At 18.0% G+C, this 13,505-nt stretch overlaps 5 protein-coding genes across 5 annotated transcripts, besides 35 other annotated features; 4 read left to right on the top strand and 1 right to left on the bottom strand. All coding sequences in view use genetic code 6, as the record gives it.

The window, feature by feature from the left end:
- Positions 1 to 108: 108 nt before the first annotated feature.
- Positions 109 to 149: a microsatellite.
- Positions 115 to 201: a microsatellite.
- Positions 183 to 788, top strand: IMG5_163230 (hypothetical protein). The gene is made up of 2 exons (XM_004030280.1): positions 183 to 609; positions 659 to 788. The coding sequence occupies exons 1-2, from the start codon at positions 200 to 202 to the stop codon at positions 699 to 701; spliced, it is 453 nt and encodes a 150-aa protein (XP_004030328.1). The 5' UTR covers positions 183 to 199; the 3' UTR covers positions 702 to 788.
- Positions 789 to 905: 117 nt separating this feature from the next.
- Positions 906 to 946: a microsatellite.
- Positions 906 to 947: a microsatellite.
- Positions 948 to 1,036: 89 nt separating this feature from the next.
- Positions 1,037 to 1,070: a microsatellite.
- A 758-nt stretch (positions 1,071 to 1,828) lies between these two features.
- Positions 1,829 to 1,917: a microsatellite.
- Positions 1,830 to 1,946: a microsatellite.
- Positions 1,923 to 1,980: a microsatellite.
- A 20-nt stretch (positions 1,981 to 2,000) lies between these two features.
- Positions 2,001 to 2,284: a microsatellite.
- Positions 2,285 to 2,572: 288 nt separating this feature from the next.
- Positions 2,573 to 2,611: a microsatellite.
- Positions 2,612 to 2,872: 261 nt separating this feature from the next.
- Positions 2,873 to 2,903: a microsatellite.
- Positions 2,904 to 3,131: 228 nt separating this feature from the next.
- IMG5_163220 (transmembrane protein 43, putative) lies at positions 3,132 to 4,711 on the top strand (the record flags this gene model as incomplete). Its single annotated transcript, XM_004030279.1, has 3 exons — positions 3,132 to 3,651; positions 3,786 to 3,911; positions 4,041 to 4,711. The coding sequence occupies 3 exons, from the start codon at positions 3,132 to 3,134 to the stop codon at positions 4,709 to 4,711; spliced, it is 1,317 nt and encodes a 438-aa protein (XP_004030327.1).
- Positions 3,702 to 3,768: a microsatellite.
- Positions 3,952 to 3,987: a microsatellite.
- Positions 4,712 to 4,959: 248 nt separating the features above from the next.
- Positions 4,960 to 4,997: a microsatellite.
- Positions 4,998 to 6,659: 1,662 nt separating this feature from the next.
- IMG5_163210 (inositol -triphosphate 5 6 kinase, putative) lies at positions 6,660 to 7,973 on the top strand. Its single transcript, XM_004030278.1, has 2 exons — positions 6,660 to 7,420; positions 7,464 to 7,973. The coding sequence occupies exons 1-2, from the start codon at positions 6,723 to 6,725 to the stop codon at positions 7,891 to 7,893; spliced, it is 1,128 nt and encodes a 375-aa protein (XP_004030326.1). The 5' UTR covers positions 6,660 to 6,722; the 3' UTR covers positions 7,894 to 7,973.
- A 5-nt stretch (positions 7,974 to 7,978) lies between these two features.
- Positions 7,979 to 8,010: a microsatellite.
- A 364-nt stretch (positions 8,011 to 8,374) lies between these two features.
- IMG5_163200 (nek1 protein, putative) lies at positions 8,375 to 11,731 on the top strand (the record flags this gene model as incomplete). Its single annotated transcript, XM_004030277.1, has 6 exons — positions 8,375 to 8,677; positions 8,859 to 8,981; positions 10,018 to 10,054; positions 10,660 to 11,189; positions 11,409 to 11,492; positions 11,630 to 11,731. 6 exons carry the CDS (start codon positions 8,375 to 8,377, stop codon positions 11,729 to 11,731), a joined length of 1,179 nt encoding a protein of 392 aa, XP_004030325.1.
- Positions 9,151 to 9,185: a microsatellite.
- Positions 9,185 to 9,228: a microsatellite.
- Positions 9,219 to 9,273: a microsatellite.
- Positions 9,219 to 9,391: a microsatellite.
- Positions 9,219 to 9,439: a microsatellite.
- Positions 9,230 to 9,489: a microsatellite.
- Positions 9,434 to 9,488: a microsatellite.
- Positions 9,435 to 9,487: a microsatellite.
- Positions 10,062 to 10,113: a microsatellite.
- Positions 10,080 to 10,123: a microsatellite.
- Positions 10,175 to 10,304: a microsatellite.
- Positions 10,212 to 10,273: a microsatellite.
- Positions 10,242 to 10,321: a microsatellite.
- Positions 10,246 to 10,366: a microsatellite.
- Positions 10,977 to 11,144: a microsatellite.
- Positions 11,002 to 11,144: a microsatellite.
- IMG5_163190 (hypothetical protein) lies at positions 11,705 to 12,902 on the bottom strand. The gene is made up of 3 exons (XM_004030276.1): positions 12,749 to 12,902; positions 12,369 to 12,694; positions 11,705 to 12,322 (listed from the first exon to the last, which is right to left on the bottom strand). The coding sequence occupies exons 1-3, from the start codon at positions 12,846 to 12,848 to the stop codon at positions 11,849 to 11,851; spliced, it is 900 nt and encodes a 299-aa protein (XP_004030324.1). The 5' UTR covers positions 12,849 to 12,902; the 3' UTR covers positions 11,705 to 11,848.
- Positions 11,754 to 11,809: a microsatellite.
- A 127-nt stretch (positions 12,903 to 13,029) lies between the features above and the next one.
- Positions 13,030 to 13,109: a microsatellite.
- Positions 13,110 to 13,137: 28 nt separating this feature from the next.
- Positions 13,138 to 13,215: a microsatellite.
- Positions 13,167 to 13,215: a microsatellite.
- Positions 13,216 to 13,505: the final 290 nt, after the last annotated feature.

Genomic DNA, 13,505 nt, shown 5'->3' with positions numbered 1-13,505 from the left:
TAACTAAAAATATTTTAAGTCTATTTATAAAAAAATTGTTTATATATTATAAAATTATGAACAATTAAATTAAATAATAAAAAAATAATTAATTTCATTTTTATTTATTTTACTTAAAAAAAAAAAATATTTATTAAATAAAGAAAAAAATAAAAATAATAATTATATATTATTTCAAAGATAAAATAAAATAAAAAAAATGTTTTTCACATTATAAGAAGGCGGTAAAACAGTATACACCCACATTTCTTTAGTAGATGAATCTAAATAAGAATAAATTCACTAAATATACAACAAAGAATCCACATGGAAAAATACAGCAAGATTTTTCACATTTTGGGGAACTATGGAATTAGTGAACCGTATTTCTTTATTGAAATCTTAAAACATTTTTGCGAGAGCCGCTATAGTAGCGATTCCTACTTTAGCAGCAGGATCTTTGGGTTAATAGGCATATTGGAGTATAGGAGGAAATTGGAATAAAGTAAAATCTTTACTTGTTGGCGTTCCTGTTTATTAAAAAATGGTTGATGTACCTGAATTGGATAAATTATTCTTTATTCTTGATGATGATAAAAATTATTAACCTTCATTGAACCATCATGCCGTGTATATTATTTTTTTAGATGAAATTTTTATATATATATTTAAAAAAAAGTACATAAGGAAGAAAATATTATAAGCTTTTCGAAAATAATTGAATAAAAAATATATTAAAAATTTTAAAAAAAAAAAAAAAATTAAATAATTTTTTTTTTTTTTTCTTTGTTTTTTTTTTGTTTTCTCTTAAAAAAAAAAAAAAGGTTAATATTCAAAAAAAAATAAAAAAACTAAAAAAAAAAATAAAAAAATATTTAACATTTTTTTTTTTCTGTATTTATAAATATTCTTCTTCTTTCTTTTTTTTAAAAAACAAAAATTAAAAAAAAAAAATAAGAAAAAAAAAAGGTTTTTTTTTTTTGTTGGTTTTTTCTAAATTTTTTAAAGGAAAAAAAAAAAATTAAATCTTTATTTTTAATTTTTTTTTAATTTATAGAAAATAAAAATAAAATAAAATTAAAAATATAATATAAGGTTAAAACTACTAAAAATAAAAAAATTAATAAAAAAATGGCAAAAAATTAAAAACTACCCGAACCTGAATAAATCCCATTAAAAAAATAAAAAAAACAAATCTAAAAAAAAAACCTGGTCAAGATAGAACCTAATGAAAAAAAACAAAAAATATACAAAGAAGAAGAACTTCTTTAAAAAGTAAAAGAAATACAAGAAGAATTTAGGCTCCGTTTGAAATTAAAATCAGGGTAAAACCCTTAATGGTCTTAACATTTATCTCTAATAAGTGAAAAAGGGATAATTATAGAACCTAAATCTGAAATATCGGAAGATATTTAAAGGGAGGTATAGTTTTATAATATTACTTTGGAAAATTCACAACTGGCTTTGAAATATTTTGAAGAGGAGAATATATAGACTAAGAGACCAGATGATTATTTCGCGGAAATGTTCAGAAGTGACAAGATTATGCAAAAAATACGAAACAAATTGGTTTTGGAATAATAAAGGATTTAAGATTTTGAATAAAAGAAATAAAAATAAGAATCGAAGAAATTATAGAGAATTTTAAAGGCGAGAAAAGAATAACAAAAATCAAAAGAAAAATCTAATAATTTATAGGCTATTGATTAGTGGAAATAGGAAATCAAAAATAAAGGAGAAAAAGCTAAAGATTTATCGGATTTCATTTTTAATTCAAATAAACATAATGATCATAAAAAACCAGGAATTGTTAAAAAAATCTCTAAAGATAATAAAAAATCCTCAAATAGAACAGATTTTAGAGGAGGATTTAATAAAGGAACAGATTCTAAAGAAGGATTTAATAAGAAAACAGATTCTAGAGGAGGATTTAATAAAAAAGAATTTAATAAAGGACGATTTAATAAAGGACGATTAAATAAAGGTGCATTTAATAAAGGAGGTGATTCTAAAGGTGGATATGGAGGTAAAAAAAGCTTCGGAGATAAAAAAAGCTTTGGAGGTAAAAAAAGCTTTGGGGATAAAAAAAGCTTTGGGGATAAAAAAAGCTTTGGAGGTAAAAAAAGCTTTGGAGATAAAAAAAGCTTTGGAGATAAATAAAACTTTGGAGATAAATAAAGCTTTGGAGATAAAAAAAGCTTTGGAGATAAAAAAAGCTTTGGAGGTAAAAAAAGCTTTGGAGGTAAAAAAAGCTTTGGAGGTAAAAAAAGCTTTGGAAGTAAAAAAAGCTTTGGAGGTAAAAAAAAATTCGGAGGAGGTAGTAAAGGTAAAAATAGCGGATTTAATAAAAAAAGATGATTATTTTAATAATTATTTATTTTATAATCTTTTTTTTTTTTTTGTATGGGTTTATTATTTTAATTTTATTATAAAAAATAATTCTAGTATTATTATTTTACTTTTTGTTTTTTTTTAAATTGATTTCCTATTATAAAAATAATAAAAATTTAGTTTAAAAACTTTGAATTTATATATATAAAATTAAAAGAAATAATATAATTTTAGATTCAAATAATTTTTTTAAATTAAATAAATTTATTAAGAATACATATTATTTATAAAAGAATAATATATAAAAAAAGATAAGAAATAATATATATTTTATTATAATATTAAAAGAATTAATATAAAAGAAAATTTAATAAAATATTTTAATATTAATTAATTGCTATCGTAAAAATAATTAAATAATACCAAGTCTATAAAATAGAATCTAAATTTGATTTTATTATTTACATATTAAAAATATATAAAAATAAAAAATTTATACAATATATGAATAAAATTAAGCTTTTTATTTTTGGAATTATTATATATATAAATAGTTTTTTTTAATATAATTTATAAAAATATAATTTTATAAATACATTTTAATAAAACGTATTTAATTTTTATTAATTTTATATAAAAAAATAACTTAAAATAAAAAAATGTCAATAATATTCAAAAACAAATTTATTTAAATATTATTTTTTTCAATAATTTTATCATTATCTTTATGCAATTCAGTATAAAAACCTTTAAAAAATAATTTTTCCTAACTTTTAAAAAATATCTAAGATATAAAACTTCCAAAAAAAACAACATACCTCATGATTTCTTACAAAATAAGTATAACTTTTTTTTTATAAAAAAAATAAATTAATATTAATATAAAAAAAAGATAAAAAAATCATTATATAAGACGTAAAAGTAATAGTAGAAATAGTGCAGAATCAATAGTGTCAGATTTAGTTTTTGGTATTTTAATATTTATTAGTGCTTTTCCATTATTATGGTATAATGAAAGAGGTTATGCTAAAACGAAACAATTTTTAAAAAAATGGTTAAAGAAATGTATATAAATAGATTCTATGTAAATAGATCCGTAATTCGAGAATGTTTTAGTATTCACACAAGGCGAAACTAAAACTAACGATATATTAATAGACGGAGATTTTAATATATAAATAAATAATTGTATAAAAATAAAAAGAAAATGCTAAATTTATTGTTGGTAAGAATATAAACATTCTAGAAGAATATCTAATAATTATGAAGAAATATACTATACTCATAATATAGATTGGAGAAACGAATTTATAGATAGTTAATATTTTCATGAAAATATAGGTAAAAATATATATGAAATTATAAATTAATATATATTTATACAAATTTTTTTTATATATATATATATATATATATATATATATTATTATATTTATATTTATATTTATATTTATATTTTTATATACTATTTTTAGGGCATTAAAATTATAAATAAGACTGGCTTTATGATAGTAAAGTTATTTATGCGCCGAATGTATTTTTTGGTACCTTTAAGCTTTCTGAAAAATAAAAGGAAATGTGTGAAAACAGCGAAATTATTAGTTTATTGAATTATAATACATAAAATATTAGAACCACTTCTTATTATATAAATAATAATTATTTATAAATTAATAAATTGATGAATTCTGAAAACAATTATAATTACTAAAATTCTTAAGAAGTTCCAGGAATGAATTAATAATAATATTAGGGCCATAAGTAAATTTAAATAATCTAAGACTATATTTATTTCCGAAAAATACCAAATTAAAACTCTTGTGGAGATTTTAGAGTTTAATTTACTAAATGTACATGTGGAGAAAGTACTATAATAGCAAAATAACACTAAAATACATTTGAAGTATTTCATCCTGGAGATTATAATGAAGGCGATACACATTTTGGAGATGCTTAATGCTGTTCGTGTTGTTTTAGTATTTGCGAATTTTGTAGATTTTTAAATTAAGCAGTTGATGAAATCAATTGGATTAAAGAAAAGCACATTTCTAAGGAGGAATTCTTTAATGAAAAACTATAGAGCTAGGAATTTAAAACTTGGCTTATAAGGTTATGTGGATATTTATTACTTGTTTTTGGTATTTTCCTTATGCTTTCACCTATTTATAAGTTATTATATTGGTTCCCGTTTGTTGGAAAGTTCTTAGGTACTATAGGATCTTTAATATGTTTATTAGTTGGGTTAATTGTTGCCATTCCTCCTGCTATAATAGTTATTGGACTTGCTTGGTTATTTTATAGAAAGGAAATTGGAATTCCATTGTTAACTATTGCAATTGGGTTTATTATTTATTTTATTGTTAGTTATTAAAAAGATTATAAAGGAGATAAGGGTTATTGAAATTTTTAAATGAAAAAATAAATAAATTATTGATAGGCTTTTTATAATATATTTATTAATTTATATATAATAATTAAATACTAATTAAATATATTTATTTTTATCATTTTTAAAAATTATATATAGTTAATAATATTTTTTTTAATAATATAATAAATAACATATGTATTTTCTAAATTATTTAAATATTTATAATAATAAATAAAAAATATATATTTATAAATTCAAATATATAACATTATAAAATTTATATCTATATATATTTATATATATTTTATATATTTATTTTTTATGTTAATACACATATATATATTAAATATTTTTACTTTATATATATATTTAAATATATAATTTATTTTTTTTCATTTTGATTCATAAATTCAAATATTATTAAATAATTTATTTTAAACTAAAAACACTATATATTTTATATAAAATTTGCATTTTATCATTCAAATTTTATAAAATTAATAATAAAATTTTAAATAAAAAAAACAATTATTTGTTTAAATTTAAAACAATATTAATAAAAATATATATATATATATATAATAAAAAAAGAAAAATATGGGTTGCTGTTCTTCTGATTAAAATAAAACTTCAGATATTTACGAATAAGAAAACAATTAATTTTAGTATTTTTAAAAAGACGGATTTATCTAATAGTAGTTATCAAATAAGAATGTACATTAGAAATTAGAAATTTTAAAAGAATAAAGTTTTAATGATGAATTTATAAAAAGTAAAAATGATGATATTTTAGTATAAATAACAGATTAATTTGAATAAAATGCTGAATAAGCTTTAATAATATGTAATTTTTTGATAAGTTAATTAAAATAAAGGCATTATATGTTAAAATCTAATTAGAATAATTCTCATAGGAAAATATAAATCCAAATTTTAGATTCTTATTTTTAAAATTTAAATATTATTCTGAATTAAAGTTTGAACAATTTTTATGATTAACATTGTATTTATGCAGTTTTTTAATGTATTTAAGTTTAAATATTTATTTTGGAAGTCCTTGTTTATTTTTAGTTTTAAAATGATTAAAACGCATTGAATAATTGGTTAGGGTTTTAGGATTTATTAGATTTCGCCTTTAAAAAAATAAAAGATTGTAAATAATTGTTAGAAGATAATAATTATTTATTTGGACTTTATCATTAGTTAAATTTAAATGCGCAAAGAGGAGATGATAAGTCGAGTGCTATAAGAGAATATTTACCTACTTTATACAAGGCAAGTATTAATGATTTGATTGAAAAAAATAAAAAAAATTGAGTATTTTTTTTTTTTATATATAAATATATTATATCTATACAATATTTATTTTATTAAATTTTTAGATTATATATATTTAATAATTTTTATTTTTAAGTAAATAAAAATAATATATTTCATTATATAGTATAATATTTTATTTATTTTTTTAATAAAAATGTTTTTATAGATTTTTTTTATTTTTAAATTATTATTCTTTTTATATAAAAGAAATCTAATTAAAATAAATTTTGTATCTGTGTTTTATATTATTATAATAAAATATTTTATTATATATAATAATACGAAAAATAAATGTCATAAACCATTTTCATAGATTGCAGGTAATCTATTTTTATTGAAAGAAATATAAAGCACTTAAATAAACCAGAATAACTTGAACAATCTATAAAAAAATCGCATACAGATCCTTTTCTTGTAAATTTTTTCGAAAACTAAATAAAAAGTGGAAACAATTTAAAATGGTTAATAATTTATAAAAATGACTTACAAATTGAATACTATAAGTAAATTCTAACTAAAATAATAAAAGAAAACGACACAAGTAAAATAATATACATATAGAAAGGAAAATAAGATACTGAATTATAAAATTTAATAAATAATGAAGAAAATAATAATAATTTAATTTTAGTCACACATAAATAATTCGAATTTAAAAGTGAGAAAATAATTCGTATTTTATTTTCTGGATTTGGCTAAAATTCTTATAAGAAACATTAGTATGAAAATAAAAGCTATTCTGAAAAAAAAGTCGATTACCATATTTCCAGTTTATAATAAATAAAAGAAAGTCTAGAATTTTTAGAAGAGAAAAAAGATGTAAAGACCAAAAAATAATAAAAATTGGATATTATTTTGTCCAAAAAAATAAAATAATTTAATTCAAGCAAAAGTACTTTTAGGCTTTTTCCCTTTTTAGTACTTTCCTTTAGACTTTTTAAATGATTACTAGGAAATTCCTTTTAATGGCTTAGATTTGGTTTTACATAAACTTCAGGATTTTTATAAAGAATTAGAAATTGAGGAAAAAGTACTTAATGTGTAAAAAATAGACCTTCATTTTTAATAGTTTTTTAAGAAATTTCCATAGATAGTGGTTTTGGATGATATGAAGTATTATAATATTTTAAATAATAGAGTTAATTTATAGAATTTTATTGAAAATATTTTAAAAGATGATTAAATTTTTAATACTTTTATTTAAAAATTCCCATAAATCTAATTAAAAGTACCATAAATGGTTATTTTTAATCCTTTAAAAGATTCTTTTGATGATTTCTTTAATAAAAATAAATAAGAATTAAATTATCCTCTTTTAATAAAACCTACGACTGCATGTTCGACTTAATTGTCGCATTTTATGGCTATTATATTACATGAAAAAGGCTTAAATAAAGCTATTTAAACAAAACCTTTTAAGTATTTATTTTATTTAAATTTTTATTTCTAATAAAAAAATAAGTTAAACAGAAATAATTATATAAGAATTAATAAATCATGATGGAAAAATTTACAAATTATATAGTATAGGAAATTATACTGAAAAGCAAGTAAGAGCAAGTATACCAAATATTGACACTTAAAAATATTAATAAGAGGAAGGAATATGGTATTTTGATTCTTAAAAAAGCTTTTTTAGTTAACTACCTATTGCTTGTGAATAAAAGATTGAAAATAAATATTTCGAATTAAATAAATAAGTAGTAAATGAAATAAGTTAATTAATTATAAGATAATTAAAAATTAACTTATTTGGATTCGATATTGTTAAAAAAACTAAAACTTAAGAATATTATATTATTGATATAAATTATTTTCCTGGGTATAAAGATTTTAAAGATGTCTGTGAGAAAATGTAGCAATTATATTATGAAATACTTAATAAAAAATGATATTTATATTTTATAATAATATATTTCTATTATTTTATTTTTATTTATAAAATAAAAATATTAATTTTTTATAATAATATAATTAATATATATATATATATATATATATATATATATTTTATATTAAATAATGAATACATCTTAAAGTTAATTAAAAGATTTCGAAATTTTATAAAAACTTGGCCAAGGTAGTTACGGCTAAGTATATAAAGTTCGAAGAAAACAAGATAATAAAATATACGTTATAAAATAAATAGACACTTAAAAAATGTCTCAAAGATTAAAACAAGAAGCATTAAATGAAGTAAACATATTATCAAAATTAGATAATCCATATATAGTGAAATATTATGATTCATTTATAGATAAAAGTGTATTATGTATAGTAATGGAATACTGTGATAACGGAGATTTATTTTTACATTTAAAATTATAAATGAAAAGACCTTTATAGGAAATAAAGATTTGGAAATTTTTTATTATGTCTTGCATTGCATTAGATTATATTCACAGTAAAAAAATATTACATAGAGATATCAAAACCATGAATATCTTCCTTACTAAAGACGATACATTAAGAATAGGTGATTTGGGTGTAGCTAAAACTTTAAATGAAAAAGGAAATTTCGCACATACTATGGTAGGTACTCCGTTCTATTTGTCACCCGAAATGTGTGAGGAAAAACCATATAATGAAAAATCTGATATTTGGAGTCTAGGCTGTGTGCTTTATGAATTGTGTATGTTTAAACATCCATTCGAGGCTAGTAATTAAGGGGCTTTAGTACTTAAGATTATTAGAGGAAAATATTAATGTATAAGTAGTATTTATTCAAAAGAATTGAGTATAATAGTTGATTTGTGTCTTTGTAAAGATTATAATAAAAGACCTACGGCAAATATGATTTTGTAGAATTAAAGTTATTATTTATTTTATATTTTTTTATATATATTAATAATTTTAGTTATCAAAGAAAAGGCTGAGTAACTTAATTTGGAAATTGATATTAAAAAAATTTAAGGTCGGTAACATTTTTATGAATAGAAGAGAAAAAATGAGAATTGTTCTTTAATTATGGATAATAAAAGTAATTTTTTAAAAATGTTATTAATTCGAATTAAATCGTTTTTAAAAATATAAAAGGTTGTTTGGATAAATAAAAGGAAAAAAATAAATAAATATTAAATTAAAATAGAAATAATGGAAGTGCTGTCAATATAAATATAATGGGAAATAATGGAGTTAAAAACTTTTAGAAAATATTAGAATAAAAATATATAGAAAAAAAATAAAAAGAAATCTAATAAAAAAAGGAAAATTAAATAAAAAAAGAAGAAAAAAAAGAAGTAAAAAAAAATGAAAAAAAAAATGAATAAAAAGATGAAAAAAAAGATGAGAAAAAAGATGAGAAAAAAGATGAGAAAAAAGATGAAAAAAAAGATGAAAAAAAAGATGAAAAAAAAGATGAAAAAAAAATGAAAAAAAAGATGAAAAAAATGTCGATAAAAATATGGAAAAAAATGCCGAAAAAAATATGGAAAAAAAAAAAAAAGAAGAAGAAAGAAAAAAAAAGGATGAAGAACAAAAAAAAAAAATACAAAAAGTAAACGAAGAATTTATAAAAAAAGTTTAAGAAGAAGAACTTTTGAATAATAAAAAACAATCCGAAAAAATCAAAAAACAAAGTGATATTAAAATACATAAATAAGATGAATTTAAAGCTATTTTCTGCAATTAAATTGAAAATTAATCCCCCTAGGAAGATAAAAAAATATTATTTGGTAATTAAGATATAAGATATAGCTAAATTTGTTAAATGAATTAAAATAATATTCAAAAACAAATACAAACTCCTGTAAATAATTAAATTAAAGGAAGTTTGATTCCGAATAAAAAATAGTTTGGATATATATAGGTATTCTTTTTTTTGTAAAATTATAAAAAAATAATTAATAGAATAAAAGCGAGAAGAAAAATATATTTTTAAAAGAAAATGAAAAAAAAAAAATACCATTAATATATAATAAAGATAAAAAAAAAAAAACTAATTTATATATGAATCCATTTAAGGTTATTAAAATAAACAAAAAAGTTATTAAATTATTTTTTAATAAAAAATATAGCCCATAAATGAAAAATAAATAAATATTAATAAAAAAAGTAAATTTTTTTTATAATTATAATGTTATTTTTTTATATATAATTTATTTTTTATATATTATATTTTTTTAGCTTAAGATTTTAAATATTTATATATATAGATATCTTATTTATATAAAGATTTTATTTTTTATAAATTTTTTAATATATATATATTTATATTCATATTATTTTATATATTTATATCTATTTTTATTAATTATTTTAATTTATATATTTTTAGTAAATTTAAAATTATTATTTTTTTAATTAATTTATAATTATTATCATATTTATATTTTTAATTAATTTACAATTATTATATTTATTAATAACTTTTTTAGATTATAATTAATAAGAAATAGAAGAAGTTATAAATTTACCTTATTGTATTAAAAAGAAAAGCGAATAATTACTTTAAAAGCCAACAATACATGATTTAATGTAAATAGTAAATTAAAATTCTATTTGTTCTGAAAAAAATGAAGAAAAAAAAGAAGAATAAAGTACTTAAAATGACTCTTTTGATGAAAATGAATAAAATCTATAAAAACTGTTTTATGATAAGCCTTTTATTCCTAAATAAAATATATAATTATAAAATATTATTTAAAATTACTCTTTAGAAAGTAATAATGAAAAAACAGCTAATTCTGAAAAAAATACTTCTTTTTAAGATAAAATTAGTTCCGAATAAAGCTTTTTAAAACAATAATCATCTCATTCTGATAATAATCCATAATAGGAAGAAAATAATATTAATGAAGAAAAATAAGAACATGAAATAATTAATGAAGAAGTAGTTGAAGATTTTAAAACATAATAAGTTCCAATAACTGAGTATGATTTTGAAGAAGAAGAAGATGAAAATTATAGTTAAGAAGAAAGAAACAATAATAAAATGGAAGAAGATAATGATGAAAATTAACTAAATGAAGAGGATGAAGGAGAAGAACAAGTAGAAGAACAAGAAGAACAAGTAGAAGAGGAAGAAGAACAAGAAGAAGAAGTAGAAGAGGAAGAAGTCGAAGTAGAAGAAGTAGAAGAAGTAGAAGAAGTAGAAAAAGTAGAAGGACAAGAAATAGAAGAAAAACAAGAAGAAGAAGAAGAAATAATTTAAGAGGAATAAGATGATGAAGAAGAAGAAACATAAATAGTATAGAGTATATAAACTAATTAAAATAATATTTAAAAAAAACACGATGATGCTAAATAAAGAGAAATAGAATTAAATACTTTACTATAATTGAAATATAATGAATGTAAAAATATATTAGGGGATTAACGTTTTTACAATATGCTAAATTTTTTTAGGGATAAATTAAATGTAAAAAAAAAAATATAAAATAATATTTAATTAAAATAAAAAAATAAGTCAGAAGTTGAATTAACTGAATAGGATTAAGAAGAAATAGATAATATAATTTAAAAAAATCTGTAAAATATAAAAAATCAATAAGTAAATTATATATAAATATATATATATATATATTTATATTAAAAATTAATATAATATAACATTTAATTAATTTATTATTTTTACTTTTTATAATTATATACATTATTCCATTAATAATTTTTTTTTTTTTTTTAAAGGTAATATATTCAATATATAAAATTTTACATTTAGAAGTTGAAATAGAGAAAAATAAAGAAAATATAAATAATTTTTGTTAAGTTTTATATAATATTTATTGAATAAAAAAAAAAATACTTTTATTTATATTAAAAAAAAATATTCTCTTAATTAAAATATATTATATTAATTAAATAATAAATCTATTTTATTTTATTTTTTTAAAAAAAAATACAAAATCATAATTTAGCTTTTTCTTTAATTTCGATAATCCCTTAAATACACTCAATTTTTCTTTCTTAAGTACTTCCACTAGCAAAGACTTTATTTCCATCTTTCCATAAAGAAAATTCAAGATTCTCTCCTGGGAAAACATGAGAAGTGAATCTAGCTTATACACTTTAGATTAAATTAACATCATCATCACAAAATTTACCTAAAACAGCCTTAGTCATTAATCCGTAAAAACACATTCCATGTAAAATCGGTTTATCAAATCCTCCCATTGATGCCATATTAGGATCAATATGCAAAGGATTATAATCTCCATTTAATCTATATAATAATGCTTAATTAGGTCTAGTTTTTTCCTAAACAACTGCGCATGGCTATCTTGTGGGCTTTTTAGGTATTTAAGGCAAATTTTTTCCTTTATAACCAAAACCACCTAATTATCTAATAAATAAACTCATTGTATTTTTAAAAGCAAGTATCTAAATATAAATATTATATATTACATGTATATATATGCTTAAATACTCTTTAATTATTTTCAGTTTATTCATAAGATAATGCTTCCAAAGTTAAAAGCATTCCTTTTCCTTTATCAGCTACATCAGCTACTTTAGTTACGGTTATATATTTTGTATCAGGAACTAAAGGCCTATATTATTCGAAACGTTATTCTCCATGTAAAAGCATCATAGGGTTAAATTAGGGAAGACCAGGACAATCTAGTAAAGCTTTAAAGATATCCATTTTTGGTAATACACAAGCAAATGTAGGGAATACTTTAAAATTTTCATGGAGTTCATATGTAAATGCTAATTCTTTTTCGTTTAAAGGGTCTTAATTGTATCCTAAACCTATTTATTTTATTTTATTTATATATTTTTGAAAAAATAAAAATGTAAAAAAACTTAAAGCGTATAATATAGCATCTCTAGAAGTAAAAATGTCTTCATGTTCTTCAGTTTAGAATTATAGTATTTTTTAAACGTCTACTTAAGGCTTTTCCATTTTCTTTATTTTAATGTTTGAGCGTTAAAGTTAAATTTTTATTTTTTAGATATTATTATATATTAATTTTATAATATTTTTGTAAAATAATATAAATAAAATTTGATATTATTAATTAAAATATATTATAAAATGTAATATATATTAAATAAGAACAAAATAGGTAATATATTTTATTTAAATATATATATATATATATATATATATATATATATATATATATATATATTAATAAATTAATATATTTATATATTTATATATTAATTTTATCATGTAATAATATTTTAATTTATTAATTTATATTTTTTACTTTTATTATTTATTTTATTATGTATGTTTATATATATATGTATATTTATTTTTATTAAATTTTACATATTTAATACTATTATTTTTTCTAAAAACTTTATTAACAAAAATATTATATAAATACGGATAATGAAATTTTTTTTTTTTAATATAAATAAAAAAATATCTAATACCATTAATATATATATTATAAATATAATGATTGGTTTAAATTAATAAAATTACAAAAATTATGATTAAAATTATTATGAAGTAATATCATACAATAAATACAAACTTCCCTAAAATGAAGAATATAAATATGGTTAAATACCAATATCTTTAGCCTTATATCATATAAAATAAAAT

Source organism: Ichthyophthirius multifiliis, assembly GCF_000220395.1.
Source record: "Ichthyophthirius multifiliis unplaced genomic scaffold scaff_1120509251224, whole genome shotgun sequence".
NCBI classification, from domain to species: Eukaryota; Ciliophora; class Oligohymenophorea; order Hymenostomatida; genus Ichthyophthirius; species Ichthyophthirius multifiliis.
This window is presented reverse-complemented; position numbering and strand designations above follow the sequence as displayed.